Consider the following 17,551-nt stretch of genomic DNA (forward strand, 5'->3'; position numbering starts at 1 on the left):
AACACAAATCTTAAATAATCTTGAAACCAAAGTCAAATGTGAAATTGAAATACATTAAGAATAAAATTCAAACAAATCAAAACGTAACAAAAAAAAAATTAAATTTTAAAAATGCAATGAAATGTTTTGTTACCGTGAGCCCAGTATTGTATATCATCCTGTGAACTTTGTATATCTTCCCAATGCTTATATATATATATATATATATATATATATGACTTAAATATCACACTTTGTGCATTTATTATTAGTTTTTAGTTATAAATAAAACCATTACAATTACAAAAGCTGACATGACCACAGAGCCATTTAGCCTTGGGGCCAAAAATAGCAAGAATCAGAAGCATAGAATTAACCCGTGCCATAAAGGTTTAATGGGTTATGAAACATAATTTACAAATGCAGTTTCATAATGACATCTGTAGGCTCAATTTAAAAATAATGGCCAAATTAGAAGATATGCAGTAAATGTTCTATACCATAGATTTCTCTGCCCTGCACCTCTTTGATAGCTGATATCTTAAGACTGTACTTTAACATGAAATTGTGTGTGTGTGTGTGTGTGTGGGGTTTTTTTTTTAAGTACAACTTTCTACTTTTCTGCAAAACTTGGGAGCAGTCCACCTTGTAGTTTCTTCACCTTCCCAACAGGGGGAGACAAATATCTGATTTCTGTAACGTCAGACATCAAAACAAAAGGCATGTTTATTATTTCAATATATTTCCAATCTTTACAGTTCTTACTTTTTTTAAAATACAAAGGTATAATAGTGTAATTCTAACACTTTGGTTCACTAAATATAAAAGAGTGGCTTTGTTTTTTGTTGTTTTTTTTAAATTAAGTATTAAATAAGAATGAATCGATTCATGCTTTAGTTGTAAGCAAACACACATGGCCAAACCATTACAGATTCATCACATTCATGCCTTGGGACACAGATTAACATGCATGTATATGTATAGAAATATATATAAGGCAGTTGGGAAAACCTTCTGAGGGAACATGTGTCCCACAGCACCAATGTTTAAGGATCATTTTCTGTCATATTCATGAAAGGAAAATATGATTTATTCATCTTAAAACATGTAATCACACACCATGTGTTTATTCCTGTCATCAGACATGTAAAGGCTTTGGTACAAAGGTTTGGATTTACCTGCCCTGCAGTCATAGGCTGTCAGTGAAAAGTGCTCATCAGTGTGTCTTCATGCTTTGTCAGTCAGGCTCGTGTCTGGATCTATTTGGCATGATTCACACTCACTTTAAGAGCTTTTGGAAATAGTTGTGGTTACTCCTCTGACATCCCACAAAGACAGCAAACACATCATGTTTGGGTGTTTGTAGGTTTTACTGCTTGTTTTTCTTTCTTCTACATTTGGCCATGCTTTAGTTGCCATAAAGCTGTTTAAACTCTCTGATGAGACAGAGGATTACCAGTCTGGAAAATAGGGTGGAGATCAAAATGTCTGTTGTAGAAGTAGCACTTTTCTGTCTTTCTCACACCCGTGTCTGCTAATTTCAGGTAGGAAAATAATACATTCAATCAAATTATGCAATACTTTAATAAAATACATATTTTTTTTATTTTTCAGCAGTACAGACATAAATAATATAGTTCCCCATATGAAAATAAACATTTGCACAGTGCATCACAGCCTTCAGTAGGACATTTGGATTTGCATTCCAGCTAAATGTCCAACATATTGGCTTTCTATCTTGGCATTCCATTAGCCAAATTAAAAGTTTAGTTGTAATAATTTATGAACTTCAGAAATGTGTAAAACAAAGAGGGTTAAGTGTTAAAATGGAGCATGTAGAGCAGTGACAGAAATGCCAGAAATTTAACATAGATCGTCCTTCTTTCTCAGTGATTCATGTTACTCTGAGATTTCCTCCATCTTTGACAGAATCCAGTGAAAACTTCACAGCATCTTTGAATAGAATTCTTTAAATCTTCATGGAGCTTCATCAAACTTCCATCTTGGGTAACGCTTGCGTCCCCTCTTCTGTTACCTGAGCAGTTCCATCTCTGTGGTCACCGTTGGGTTCACTGTGGGTTTGATAAAGTCATTGGTGATCACCTCGTCTTCACCAAGCCTTCGGACGCACTGCTGGACCGCACTGAGGACCTTGTGTAGCCTGCGGTCCAGCGCTGAGATGTGAGGCTCAGTGAGGATGGGATGTAAAGGGTCTGACTGCAGGGACTCCCTCATCACATCACTGAGACTGAACGCTGACTGAGCCAGCAACTGCAGCCTCAGCAGAGTGGAGCGTTTAATTCTGAGAGGAGAACAGAAAGTAGTGAACACGAGCACTTCTTCTTATAGTGACCTGTTTGGTATGGACAGAGTGAAGCTAACTCACATGCAGCACTGTGTTAGTGGAGCCAGGATAGACATCTCATCATGAGAGTGCTTTCCAAACCTGCACATACATCACGTAGTATCAAACACAACCACACGGAATTATTTAATGATATCATTATAGTCCAGCAGCTATGATGCAAACCTTGCAAAAATACCGCCCTAGCAGATTATAACCTTGCCTGCAAGATGGATTCTTCTGGTGTTCACAAACACCAGAATCCATCTTGTACTGTTGCCGCCTTTGCCTTTCGAAACCGAACTGAAACGGTTAGAACCAATCATGAGGCAGTGTGGTGGTTTAAGGCGGGATATCCAGGTTTGACAAAGGCAGAAGCAAAACTGGTGCATGCGCAGTTGCGGGGAGAGGAACTAGCTGGGATACCGCTATTAGCATAGCTCCAAATCAAAAAAGAAAGATGGCGACGCAGGTGGATGGTTAACGTGTCATTAACTCGCATACTCGTGTTGCAAAAATGGCCAAAAGTCACTCAACGACATAATGACCGCAGCATTACTATCCCAAAAGAAAGTTTTCACCAGCGTCTCTGCTGCGCATGCCGATGACTACATCATTTGTTCCCGTGTGATCGATTAAAACAAATCATAGTGGACAGGCACTTCACCCAATCAGCTTCAAGCATTCTGTTCATGTCCCTCCCTGGTTACGAAAGGATTTGTCAGACACAGACCCAGATCGATGTGGAGAACTCGAGTTCGTGGGAGGGCTACGCATCAATCTGGCTCTTGCTGGGTTAGTTCCACATAATCGGAATTGAATGATGCCAAGCTGGCATCATTGAGGGATTTGACCCTCCTGCTACCTGTTGCAGCTCAGAGGCTGGTTTGTTTACAGGATGGAGTATGAAAAACAACCCGACTGAAACAGCGAAGTTGGGACCAATTATAGATTAATGTATTTTTGGCAGCCATCTTTGACACCATCTTGAATTTCTCAAAACCCTCAATGATGCCAGTTCATAACCTGCTTGGGGGCTATTTTTCCAAGGTTCACAGGAAAATCTGGATTTGGCATCCGGACTATTTGTAATGTTTCCAACTCACCCTCTTGCATTGTCTAAGTGGAGAAGGAAACCTTCATCCCCAAAGTTGGAGAAGATCTCATAATGGTGTCTGTCCATGTTACCTGGATGAGTGCACACAACATATTTCAGATAGTCAAAGAAACTGCATGGGACATAATAAGTGTCCATCAACCTCTGAGAGAAAATACCTGTGAGAAAGTCAAAGATGGACATGTCTATGATGTTTAGGAGCCTGTTGCCTGAGTTATATGGAGGCTGTTGCTTCACCGTGTCACAGTAGAATGGATTGTCCTCCCACCTTTAATAAAACAAAAAGTGTGTAATCTAACAAAAGGATGGTTTAATCGCTGCTCATATTATCAGATGGTTTTATTTGATGAACCAATATTCCCTCAGTAATCAACTTTTAAGATCTTACTCCTGTCTCCCGGTGAAGGTGTAGGAGCGTGTCCAGGGGTTGGGGATGGAAACACGGGGAGCCATACTGAGGCTGGGCAGGTAAGCAGACATAGAACCCTCCAGATGGTTGGGGCTGCCGCAGACAGCGTACTCCGTCTTACACATGTACAAACACTTGGCAAAGAAGCACGTGTTGTTGGCTGTATGGGTGAAATAGTAGAAGTGTTAACCACATTTTCAGTTTTATAGGTTGGTTCTGATGAGCACTGCTTGGAAACGTTGCCATTCTCTTGAGTCTAAGACGCTGCTTTGTGAAAACAGTAATTGCAAAGCATTGTAAATGTTTTGTTACCTGGGGAGGTGAAGAACACAGATCGTAGGTCTTCATTGTGGGTTACATGGAGAACTTCCCCTGTGATGTTCAACTGCCTGCCAGCAACAGGTGGAACCCTGCGAAAGTCCAGGATCCTGAGAAAACAGCCAATGAGATTCATTAGAGACTCTTACACCAGTGTTAACAGGAATCTGGTTTCCTGCTCACTTCAATGTGAAGTACGCAAAGCTCATTTAAACACGATGGTAGTTTCTTGTGCTGATGTTATCTGTTTGTGTGCGTAGGTGATGACTTGTGATTGTGTGTAGCTTCTAAATGATACCGTCTGACTCAGATCTTTACCTCAGAATGAGTCACATCACCTCATTGTGCAGCTCAGTGTGTGTGTGAGCAACTATGTGGTTTGTAGGATTATCAAGTTGGTAAATCCAGAATTGCATTAAAACAAAAATTCAAACATGCTTTGACTAAACCTTTCAGGAAGAAGACTTTAGCATTCCATCAGAAAATATAGTTTCAGTTAATGTGCATAGAAAGACATGTGCTCAACATGTATCAGACCAGTGCTGCATGGGTCTGTCTGCATTTTTTTAAAAAAACCTCAAAACATCCAGTTTTGGCTCAACCACAGCTGAAACTAATATAAAAAATGTTATTTTTCTATCGTCCTGGCAACACAACACACATGGTGTCACACCAACAACAGCAGACACCCATTTGTCCAGAGGACTGTTGATTAAAGCGGTTAGTCTACGTTGGCAGAACCTCCACCCTGAACAATTAAAAAGAACAAGCTGTATTCCCAAAATCAAGCTGCTTTGAATTGTATGTTTTTATTGTGCGCATTCACCCATTTGGGCTTTGTTATAATGCTTTTATTGTAGTTATTTGCAATTGACGTGGTAGCCATGGGTTATTATTGCTCTAGCTTTCAACTAAAGGTTAAGTCATAAAAACTCAAACTTTATTGTGGTGAGCGAGCCGTCCCAAACCCCCAAAAAATACAAACTAATAATCTTTAGCAGGGCGTGACCAATGTTGGCCGAGGCCCACCATTTATTATTCTTTCCGCCCTCTAAACTCCACCCACTAGTAATTCTTTGCTGCCAGCTTTTGCCATGCTCAAATTGATTTTATTTTGGAAGGGAATCCCAGGATTGAATTTGTGCATGCAGCTCACAAAGTTATACCTGTACAAAACAAAATGGTAAAAAGAGTAATTCGTCATCCCTAAAATGCTTCTTTAGTTTGGAGGTAGATTTGAGTCTATATTATTCAATAAAACATTTTTAAAAAAAAAAATCACTTCAGTACAATAAAATGATTATTTTCAATCAAAGAAAATAAGTGTTCAAATGCAAAAAAAAAATAATATTTGAGACCCAAATAATTGCATTTGAACAGCTTTTTGATTGAATTGATTTTTTTTTTTGATTGAATCATAAAGACCCAAATCTACCTCCATACTTTAGCACTTCAGAAAACTCAACAGCAGACATCACTTAATGAACGGTTGCATGACTTTAGCAGAGATCGTAAAGAAAGTGTAATTTAGTTGGTAATGAAATACAAAAACACACCTGTCCAGGTGGAAGGAGGCGATCTCTGCATTGTGTCTCTGGAAATCAACAAAATAAAAGACGTCCTCTGGAGTTTCATCGTCTCTCTGCTGTCTGAGAGACATAAAGAAGGTGATAGTTTTAATAGGAGGGGCGGGGCCAACAGTGGTGGTTTGTGATGTCAGAAGCCACCAAAATGTCACAAACCACCATCCTCAACCGATAGCAAAATTCAACTGTAATAGCCTGGTTACAACCCATAGAGGGCAGCCATTCTTACATTATTACAACAAAATATGCAAAAATTTAAATATTGTAACTAAAATGTTGCTTTATACTCAAATATATCTTTTTCAGCAGAAAAAAAGCGTTTTTCAGATTCAAAATATTAACATTATGTTTGTTCTGTAGACATCTTAGAACCCAGTTTGATTACATTTTTCTTTTGTGTTTGGCGGATGTCGTAAGTCCTTACCTCATTGGTTTATACATGACTTTAGCCAAGTTGCGCATTTTCAGTGCGAGTTTCAGGTGGTGTCCACTGGGTTTGACCACTGTTCAATTCAAACACATACACAGAGGATGTCAGCGTCTCTTGGAGGGAAAAACCCAGACACTCATTTTACACAGAAAGGAAACATTTTGACGAGTTGAGTAAATAAAAAGCCTCTAAAAAACTAAAAGCTGTGTTTGTGAAGCACAGCTCATCTCATAAGAAAAGTCAAGCTGCACGCCACACTGTTTAAAGTATTATGTTACAACTTGTTTTGTCCACCTGTTTGTTAATGATAAAATTACTAATTTTGGTGTGAATAATATAGTTTCATATACATTCATAAATGTTGTTTCTTTACATCAAAGCCTAACTTTAGCCACTAGAACAATAGGCTTAAACGTTTTGCTAATTATTTATCTCTTCGTTATGGCAGGAATGCCTCTAGACTGGATTTATTTATGAAAAACTTCACACTTTTTAAAAACCCAATCCAATGTTTGATTGTAAGTACATTGTTTAGCCCCTTGGTTCTTTTTTGTTTGTTTTGTCTTTTGTTTTGTCTCTTAACTTTGTCTATAATCACTATTAATGTGAAAGGTGCCTTTTTATTATATCTGTACTTGTTTAAAAAAAGGCAGTGGCTATCCATACGGTTGCCGTATCAATATACCGACATTCTATCCGTACGCAGCGCCCCTCATTGGCCAGTTTAGGTCACATGACTTAGACTAACCCTAACTGTAAACCTAATCCTAACCCTAACCCTAAGTACGTTTTCTTCAGTTAGTTTACTAATAGCACCGGGAGTTGTCCGTACGGCAACCGTACGATTAAACACTTTTTTAAAAAAAAGATATATATAATTTTTTTTTCTACCTACTGCCACCTATTGACAAGGAGTAGTATTGAATTATCCTGTTTTTAAAGCACAAGGCTCTCATCAACTACAAAAAAGTTCTATAGGTTGCAAAACCTAAAACCTGTTATTGAACAAGGCTTTTTTAAAAAGCACACCTGCTGTTGCTCACAGCACATTAAGTCTGCCATGGCAGAAATCTGATGGAGCCAAGAGTTGATCTGTAAATTACAGGTTGGTCACATAGCACGCTCTGTCTGAGTGACTTTGTGTTGGCATGTGACTGCGTGTTATGTCACAGCAGCAGATTGGATAACCCAAAAGCACCTCTCCTTCACCGTGTCCCAACCATCGTAACGACACAAACGGTTAAATATACCAGGGGTACAGTGAAAATGTTATAAAGAGAAAAATCAAAGGGCATCAACTGGATGCAAATGACTTCTGTGGCTTACCGATGTCATAACTGTGTGGTTTCTTACATACCGGGAAAGTTTCATGAGGTTAAATTTAAACAGGAGGGGCAGTTTGTTTTGTTTCTTATATTACTTCTTGCCATTGGCTTGTGTTGACTGCGATACTACCGAGGCACACTGAGGACAAAAACATCTGGATGGCTTTGTGTCACAGAGAAAAACACACTGTTACCAGTGAGACATAACTCTTAAACCGATTATGGTGAGGCTGACAGATACGAGACATAAAGTGATCACTGGCAAGATTATAATCACTCACAGATGGAGGGAATGACTACAAATATGTGTTAAAAATGTTGGCTGATAGGATGTAAAAATATGAAAGGAGGCAAGTCAAAATTTTTCTCTAAATTTGATTTATAAAAATTTGCCGGTGTCAAAGTTTGATGGCTTTGTTTTTGGGTGTTTCCTTTCTGAGCTGTTACGCATTCATGAAAAGTCGTCCAATGAAGGGAACACAGAGGACTTAGTAGCTGGGTTTCCATTGCAGATTTGAAAAAAAATAAAAGCAATATTTCAAAATGTCGACCAATATAATTGCGCTTTGAACTTGTTTCCATTGAACTTTGCTTTGGGCTGGAGCCTCTTAACTCCCGTGAAATCCCGCGAGACTTTGTTGCAGAAAGACTTACGCTCCAAACCTCCTTATTACACTTAATATTCCTTTGTTGTTTCACGTCTAATGTGGTAGTAATAATGTTAAAGTATAATGCTAAGAAATGTCCCGGTCTCCTCTCCTGTTTACACGTATCTGTCATGTTTTCTCGGAGAAAAGTGGTCATGTGACCAGGTACCTCACGTCATGTGAGGTGTACAGTATTTGCGAAATAAGCGTTTCCATGGCACTTTTGCGACACATTCCAATATCAAAATGTCTGAAATACCTCCTTGTGAATGTGTCAAAACCTTTTAGCGGTATTTGAGTTTTTTTTTAGAAATTCAGGTGTTTCCATCACCAGTTTTTATTGCGCTATTTAGATTTTGTGCATTTCCAAGGGTAATGGAAACGTAGCTAGTGACAGGACTTTCTTTAGTGGTGAACACTGTCGCAAATCTGTCATCTGCACGAAACTAAGCTCTAGATTATTTTGTTATGACTGACTGCTGAATATTTTAACCTCTTTTCTACATCAGTATTCTCTGTTTTCTTCCTTGATAACATTCATAAAATGATGCCGTCGTGTGTGAATCTTTGCCTTGCATTGTGCTCAGGGGCAAAGTGTAGGTGTTGGCCAGACAGAGAATTGCTGGGTTCGCTTGAAGCGCACAGACATGCAGTAAAAGATTTAATGAAGAGCTCTGCCTATAAACACAGACAACATTTGGGTGTTTTGGTCTGCATCCGAGCAAAAGTCTTTCACTGCAAGCCCAATCAGAAAGTTAGCGTTTAAACGTAAGCACTAATTCCCATCAAAGAGGCGTCAGTGTGAGACTTTGATGGAGCTCATGTCGTGATTTACAGTTTTTCGTAACACCGGCTCCTGAAGGTTTGGATGGTTTAAAGTTTCAGTGAAGACAGTGATGAGTCAATTGTACCTTGGCTGCAATCACAAGCTCCTTTAAGAGCTTTCTCATCTTGGGTGTAGTCTGTAAGAGAACAGGATTGCAGCTCAATGATCACATTAAGGGATTACTTTAAATACATTGATGTGAACCTGCAACGTCACTCTATTTTACTGTATATCAACAATATGATAATATCACATATCACTTTTGAATGAATGTACTGTAACTTTCCCTTGTAATCGCCTCCTCACCTGCGTTGACGACCGTCATGCTCTGCAAGTCCTTTAAAAGTTGGAGAATAGTGGGATCTTCTCTGGAGTACAGAGCATAGCGGTTTATTCCCAGGTAGAACTTCACCCAGCTGGCATCGGGGTCATAGGTCACCTCGTGTGCAGCCACAGTAACGTTGGACCAATTCAATGCCTTACTGTACGTCTTCATGTGTCTGTGAAATAAGGTTGTTCAAGTACGGAGTGGAGATGATTCAGGGCAAACACAAGAAGAGAGCAATGCAATACCAAATTTACCTAGAACTTCACCCAAAATTAGATGTAAATAATGTAGATAAATATAAAATCTAACCTGCATCAGATAGCCTAAACCCTTCATCTTCATTACTTTTCATGGAATTTATTGTTCTTTGATTAGAAAGAACTTCTGCTGAACTTTAGAGCTCAAGCTTCCCAGTATTTTATAGTCTGCAATTGATTTACTTGAAGACCAACGTAAAGCTGTGCTCTCAACATGTTCCCCTCATGAAAACAAATAGAAAAATAAAGAACATCTGGTAAAAGCATGTTAGACTAACGCTCTACTGCATTCCAAACACTAAACAAGTCATATTTTACATCTATGCTGGTTTAATGGCCACCTACATGTTCCACATTCCTTATTTACGTTCATCTCTTCCAAAGCTATTGCATTTTACTCCTATCGTAGCTTTCCACAACCTCCTTCTCTCCTCTTTCATTAAGAAAAAAGAAAGGAAAACAAATTACCAAAAGAAATAGTGCTGTGGTAAACGGAGCACCACAAGGCCTGACCGGACCAACGCTACAATAAAAGTTCTATTACAAGCTGAGTTTAGGATACAGTGATGACGAATGGAAGGACTAAAAATATCAGGTCATTCATCTTATTAGCCTAGCAAGGTCATGGATCAGGCTAATAAGTGTAGACAGGTTAAAAAGGAATAGAGAGAATGGAGCGATAACTGTACGTTAAACAAGTTGAAAGGGACGAGATCGATTGAAAAAGATCTCTGTTTTTGTAAATTTTCTAAAAATGAGTTTTTTCATGATTTAGTTGGAATCAAACCAAAATTTTGACTTCAACTAACATTTTATGGCTTTGATCATAGAGAGGACATCACTTCTCAAAAGCCACTTGACTTTGATTTGACTAATATCACATTAACTACATGATGAAAAAACTCATTCATCAGTTATCTGCCATAACTCTTCAATTCATTTCACATGTAACATAAATGAGGTACATTAACTGATTATTTTGGAGATCATTGATTTGTTGTTTAAAGACTTCAAGATTAAAAAGCCTTTCCATTTGCTTATTGTTTCTGTTTGCATCCATAAATCTGCACAGAAGTGAGTGCCATTGCAAATTTCTTCTTCTCCTTCTTAAAGACAGACAGACAGACAGACAGACAGACAGACAGACAGACAGACAATCAAAGCCAGTTCCAGATCCCAAAGATTAAGATGACTTGAGCAACAAGCTTTAAATCCTTGTTTAGCCCAAAGAGAGCCACCACCCAGAGTGACACATTTGCAAGGGTTTACAGACCAGTTGTCACTAAATTTGCCGTCACAGAAATCTCAGTGCGTCCTGGTGTTTGTCACCACGAACAAAGTGCATTTATTCAGGAGATTGTCCGTTGTGTCACTGACCCAGTGTTTGCACCACAGTGCCTCAACACATGCTGTCAGCCTGAATGAAACTGTCATTTCTAAACACGCTGACACTGAATAGAAGTATTCAGGATTCAAAAACAGTTTGATCATGGAACCAACCTTTCCCAGCGGGACACCTTCTTCTTGTAGTACTTGATCAACTGCTCTGCCTCCAGCAGCCTCTCCTCTGGCATCAGCACTGGTGTCTGGATGTTGTACAAAGGGTGAGCGAAGAGCCTCTCAAGCTTTGAGCCTCCGTCCATGGACTCAGGTGTCATCCCATCCAGGAAAGGGGGAGATGTCCAGTTGAAGAGCCGTGGCGTGGCGAGACCACCCTGCCTTGGCAGAGCCAGGTCACTCCCATTGCACGAACAAGAGTGTCTAGACGTTTGTCCCATCATGTTACGCAGCTTTGGAAGCAGGATGAAGTAGATGTCAGCGGAGAAGATGGTAGTGAGGGTCACGACTAAGAGGAGTCTGTCTTTTCTCATCATTGAAATAAAGAAGAAAGAGTAAAATTACAGAAAAAAAAGGCAAAGAAAGACAAGACAAGAGAAGTCTAGTCTATGAGCTGTGTGAAAGGCATCACTTGGAAACTTCCTCCAATCAGACAGCAGAAGAGGTGCGTAGATGCAGCTTGGTCCAATTCTCTTCTTTACTATTTGTCTTCCAGCTTTTTGCTTCCAGCCTCACTTTCTCTCCTCCTCCTCCTTCTCCTCCTCCCCCTCCTCCTCCTCTTTTGGCAGCTACTAAAGAAAGCAGAGCTAAGAGCGAGCAAGTGTTACCAACTTTCACTGACAGTTTGACCTGCTGCTGCTCCATTCTCTTTATAAGCTGGATGTTTCCCTTTCCTGCCTCAAAATCCCATGTTTCTTCTAAAAATATTCCAAGATCTCCTCCCCTTCATCAAAGTCCTGCCATTCTCACGTCTCTTCTTGCACCCTGAGCCTCCCTTCCTTAAACTTTCACACTCTTTGCTCTTCTCCCATCTTTTACAACACCTCTTTCTGGGCTACTATTACTCTTTCACCTCCATTGTCTCATCCTCCAGGCAAAAATTCCTTGCTGTAATTCCTCTTGTTGTTCCGACACAAGAATTACTGGCTTTTTTTTTCTTACTTCATGTCAAAATGACCTCCAGAAAAAACATTGATTCTGTAAATGCACTACTTGAAAACTTCTGGACGATAAAGTCAAACAGAAAAACACATTTCAGGTTCACATTTCCCTTTTTCATTTACGCCTGCTTAACTGATTCTGAAAGCAGAGTTTGAATTACGATCTATGCTCACCAAAAAACTCCAAGCAGCTTTATAGGAAAGCAGTGAAAATGTCAATGGGCATTTCCCAGCATTCCTTTGGGGTGCGGCCAATGGGCTTGTGTTTTGGAGAGTCTGTCACCTGTTTGGGTTTGTGTGCGACATTTGTTTGTGGATCTTACCCAAAAGCCAAAGTTGCTGATATTGGAGAAAATATGAAGATATCAAGCACTATTTAGTGAAAAGTTTGCTTCCATATTATTGTTTTTGTTGAAAGAACTTTAAATTTTTCAAAAATCCTGCAAATTTTTTTTCAAAATATTTCACAAAAATATCCTAAAATTAGATAATAATTGGTCACAAAATCAAGAAAATTGGAATGAAGATCATGCAGGGACTGTTATTTGTCTCATATTGCTTAGATATTTTCAATGTCTTACATACTTTCATCTATTTTCATTCATTTATTTATTTGTTTGTTTTCGAGCAGGAACAAGAAAGAAAAACAAAAAGGAATAAGAAATGATTTGTGTACAAGAAAGCAATCAAATATTTTACAAATTGAATCCCACCCCCATTTTTTAATTATACAAATAATATTTTATATATGCTTTAGAGGTAGAAGTGGACACCATGACACATTAATGTTGAAATTGCTCATTTTCCAACCTAAAATCTGCGGCCCGGTCGAGATCTAACTTGTCCGCATTTCACAGCCCTGCCTTTGATGTTCCTTAAATAGATCTCTTATGATGGTAGCTATGGTTCTCATATCTGCCATACCTATGGATGTATGCATCCTCTCTCTCCTGACTCACAGCAACTGTATGTTTAAAGTTAGATCAACAAGAAACATTGGAGCAATAGGAAACAAACAAAAACAAAAAAATGTAATGTGATGTAAAAAGGCTAGCTTTGATGTTTTTCCTCATAAGCGGTTGATTGTGTTCCTGCTTGTTACCATGGGATGCTGAGGACAGTTGACATAATATTAGAGAACATGCACCAAAACAATGCCTGGGTGCAGATGCAAATAGAGCTTAGATGATTTTCCTATTTTGGCAATTTGTGAGTAATCAGCTGACGGAGGAAGGAAATTGTTGGAAATGTCTTGCAGATCCTCTCATGGGCTGGATGGTGATTGCGGGAACATTGCCAATGCACAGTCACATCTGTTGTGGTTATTGGTGTAGTCCTGTTTTCAATGGTCGGATGTGTGTATGTGTGTGTGTGTGTAAGGTCATAACAACAGCTGTTTTTTTTTGTTGTTTTTTTTACCATTTGTGCCTTTCAGGACATTCTTTTCTCAGTTCAGTGAGACCAGGTACTTGACCTTTAGCTTCACGTGTAGGTCTCTCTTCTCCTAATTCTTAGAGCTCCTTCTCTTCCTCCATGAATGTGGTTGACACCCTTAGGTTTTTAGATTTCATTCTCTGCTAATTCTAAACATGAAGCTTTTTACTTACACAAAGGTCCAGATTTGCTTTATCTTAAGCTTACAAAAGCAGGAAGGTTACATTTGAATGCAACACATTTGATTTGCTATATAAGAATGTATGTTAATATCTAATTTTTCCATTTCTACATTTCACAGCAAATTACGCTAAAAAAGTAGATACATTAGTAAATATAGAGGATATAACAACCTCAATAATGTTTTCCATGGACTGTATAATTATTATTCCATAGATTTTTAGTGGTTACCTCATCCTACACATTTTGTCTGATTATACCGACTCGGGTACCCCTACCCAGTGTACAGAATAATCAGGATAATTATATTATGTTCTGGCACAGTTGATGATTAATTAGCAAAATAAATAATAAATAGATTACCCATTCAAACCTATTGGAAGGGGGTACACTAAGGGTTATACTGACTCTGAGAGGTTTTATTGACTCTGGGGGGAATTATGACTCTGAGGGATTATGCTAACCTGTGTGGTTATACTGACTCCGAGGGATAAATCTGACCCTGATGGGTTATACTGACTTCAAGGTGTTATACTGATTCCAAGGGACAATTCTGAATATACTTATTATACTTATAGTTATACTGAAGGTTATACTGACTCTGAGGGGTTCAGCGTATGCACCTATCAAATCATCATTATACAATACATATGTACAATACAAATAATATTATTTACATCTGACAGTGTACAGGGAACACCTAATCAGCTGTCATATTTTGGTCATAGTGGAAGTTGGTGTTCAGTGAAGCCTATGAGAACTGTCAATGTTTATTGTTTATTATTTGTACATTATTGACTCAAAGCATCTCGAGATCAGCTAAAGATCTGCCTGACATGTTGGTGGATTACAACGTTTTTAAAAGTTATTGCTTAACATACACACACTGCAAGGGTTTTGGTAAACAGTAAAAGCCCTTTTTAAAATACAGACTACCAATCTGGTGAAGTAGATTATAATAGTCAGATGGTAAAATGCTATTGAAACTCAAAGTGCTCTTTCAAGAGGGCATGGCAAACAACAAGAAACAAGACCACCCAGTTTAATAAAGCTGGGAGCATGGGTTTTATTTCTTTTTTCCATGCAGTGACACAGTCATGCAACATGAAGGGCTGGAATGAAATAAACAACTGTAAGTGAATTATACTTTCTGAACTCCAGAACTTGCTCTTCTATGTTAAGCATGTTGAGGTTATGTAATGTAGCAGAGTTATACAAGAATACTCACTGCTGAGACCTTTTAATCAGCTACAGAGCTGAGCTACACTGTTTGTTTATTTATTTATGACCCCTTTAGTCACTGTGACCCATTCTGGATTACTGTGGTCTGTACATTTCCTAGTGACATAGGCCAATGTCCAAAGTCAACACCACCAAAATCAACAATTCCTGTATTAATGGTTAATCAATGACTTTAAATGTAGTTCTGATGCATTGCACATCTGTTTTCACTTGGTTATCATTTGACCAATACACACAGGAATTTGTGTTGTAACCTTAAGAACACAATGAGGGGAAAAATAACTAATAATGACAATTCCACATTGAGAGTTATCTAATACAGAATGACATATTCATTTTCTCCTTATTGTTGTTGTTTACCTGCTTCAATATCCAGATATAAGGTATAGTGATGTATTCATGAAAACCACAGATCCGAGTTACTTTGTTATGATGTCATGGTGCAGTTGGGACTGGGTTCAAACAATATTGTAGTGATCAGCTCTTGGTGGATGTTGGGAATATGACGGTGAGACTTGCTACAGCTCATCCTTAGACAGTCCTCCACAAATAATTCACACAGATCTTTCATTTATCAAAAAATTAACCTACAGTGCATGTATCTTATCTCAGAATTTTTTTAATTTTTTTTTTACACCGTTTTGAATTTTGGTCAAATGCGAACAATTTAATCATTGCCAAAATCACATTTTTAAAGATTATTTATTAACTTATGGAGCCAATAAATTAGTTTTGACAACAAATTACCACCATCTTAAGAATCTAGTTGCAATATGTGTATTTTTGGATTTATTTTTTCTTAATAACTGATTTTTTGACAGCTGTAATCACATTACAGTTAAAAGTCCAGAGGTTTAAATCATGCAGTGACTAATTTTGATACTTTGAGTTCATGTCGACACGGTTACCAAATATATACATCCCCATATACCGTGTTAGCTGAGAGATTGACAAAGTGGAGGCCCCTGATGTCCGTTGCTACAGCAACCCTCTGGATGTTGCTCATGCAACATCAATGCAACATCAGTGGTCCAGGCTCTGAACACTCCTCAGGTTGGGTCTCCATGCAGTGTGTTAAATGTTCAGTGTTAAATGTGTCACCACAAACTCAGTGAGGATTTTAATGGAGTAACTTCATGTTTCTCACTCCAAAAAGTTTTCAGGATGTGTAGGTGGCTGTTCCAGACAATGACCTCACACCCTTTACAAACACGGATGTAACAGAATGGGGGAAAGGCAGAGGAAATGCACTGTTGGCTGTGAAGTGAAAGAAAGCACAGGGGCATAGATTGACAAAATAAAAGCTATGCTTATTGTAAAAAAATAAATAAAAAGTGTTAAAAATAAAATAAAATAAAAAATGATGAAATAAAATAAAATAGAAGATAGACATTTTTAATTACAAACCTGCTGCTAGTCTTAAATATTGGATTTACAAACTGTTTTTTTTAATGCTGTCTGTCATATAAAATGGTGGAACTGCCAAAAACCACATGTTTCCTATTTCCCTTATGTTGGGAAATGTAGGTTTCTCCTTCTATAGAGCTGGGCTGTTTTAGTGACCAAATATCAGTATTACCAAGAAACATTTAAGTAACCAATACTGCCATTTATTTTAATGCTATGGAAAAAAAATCTCTGTATTGAACATGCCAATAAGTCACAATAAATGTTATTTTAATTCACTGTTAGCTTAGCTGAATGCAAACTTAGAATATTATAAACAAATCAAACTTCAGTGAAGTTTCACTCGGGTTTATTAAACAGCATCTAAGAAGTTTTATTGCATGTTGGTTAGCCAAAGCAAAGATTTCCTTTACTCAGATTCAACTTGTCTGCAGTGACTCTCCTTGTACTGCAGAAGCAGGTAGTTACACAGCTGCAGCTGATGGAAAATCTGCTTTGTTTTCTTTACTACATTGAAGAACCTCCACCCATGGATCTTCAATGTGTGGACTTTAGAGCTCCCTGAAACTCCTGAAACTTCATTCTTCCTCTTCTTCTCCATTATGGTATTTATTGTTTTTATGTGTTTGCAATCCAGGTACATGTCCTAAGTAAATGCTTTCCTGAAGAGCTGTAGGTGCTCAAACTCAGGGGAACCCTACAAGCTTGCTAAAACTAAAATATAATATAAAATAAAATAGCATGTATTTGCTGGGAAACTGATTACAGAAGAAAATAATTGTTGATAATTAAAATTTCTTATTTTTCTTTCAAAAAAATAAAAATAAAAATAAACTTCCGGTTTACGGTTCACTTCCGGTTTTGCTGTTGTTTGTAGTTAAAAAATAAATGAATAAAAAAAATATTTGTTTGTTTGTTTGTACTTTGTAAGTTAAACGTCTGAAATTTTGTGCTAGGCAAAAAACTGATGTGTTCATCCAGTATTATATGGTGGACTGTAGCACCCCCATGTGGCAGCTTTAGGAAATAACATCATTAAAAGCAACAAAATGTGCTGCCTTTGATGTATTTATTTTAAATTTCCCGTTTAGGGAAGAATAATCCTTGTAATGTTAAAGAAAATAAATCTAATTCAACAGTGTGATAGTTTATTATTATTATTATTATTATTAATAATAATAATAATAATAATAATAATAATAATAATAATTAAAAAATTCAGTT

At 37.8% G+C, this 17,551-nt stretch overlaps 1 protein-coding gene across 1 annotated transcript; it reads right to left on the reverse strand.

Moving 5' to 3' along the window:
* Positions 1–1,625: 1,625 nt before the first annotated feature.
* fam20a (FAM20A golgi associated secretory pathway pseudokinase) lies at positions 1,626–11,587 on the reverse strand. The gene is made up of 11 exons (XM_028476106.1): positions 11,067–11,587; positions 9,288–9,481; positions 9,067–9,117; positions 6,178–6,256; positions 5,724–5,816; positions 4,162–4,277; positions 3,829–4,009; positions 3,599–3,708; positions 3,430–3,511; positions 2,366–2,425; positions 1,626–2,281 (listed from the first exon to the last, which is right to left on the reverse strand). Exons 1-11 carry the CDS (start codon positions 11,438–11,440, stop codon positions 2,011–2,013), a joined length of 1,611 nt encoding a protein of 536 aa, XP_028331907.1. The 5' UTR covers positions 11,441–11,587; the 3' UTR covers positions 1,626–2,010.
* Positions 11,588–17,551: the final 5,964 nt, after the last annotated feature.

The sequence above is a fragment of the Gouania willdenowi genome, chromosome 19 (genome assembly GCF_900634775.1).
Source record: "Gouania willdenowi chromosome 19, fGouWil2.1, whole genome shotgun sequence".
Lineage (NCBI taxonomy): Eukaryota > Metazoa > Chordata > Actinopteri > Blenniiformes > Gobiesocidae > Gouania > Gouania willdenowi.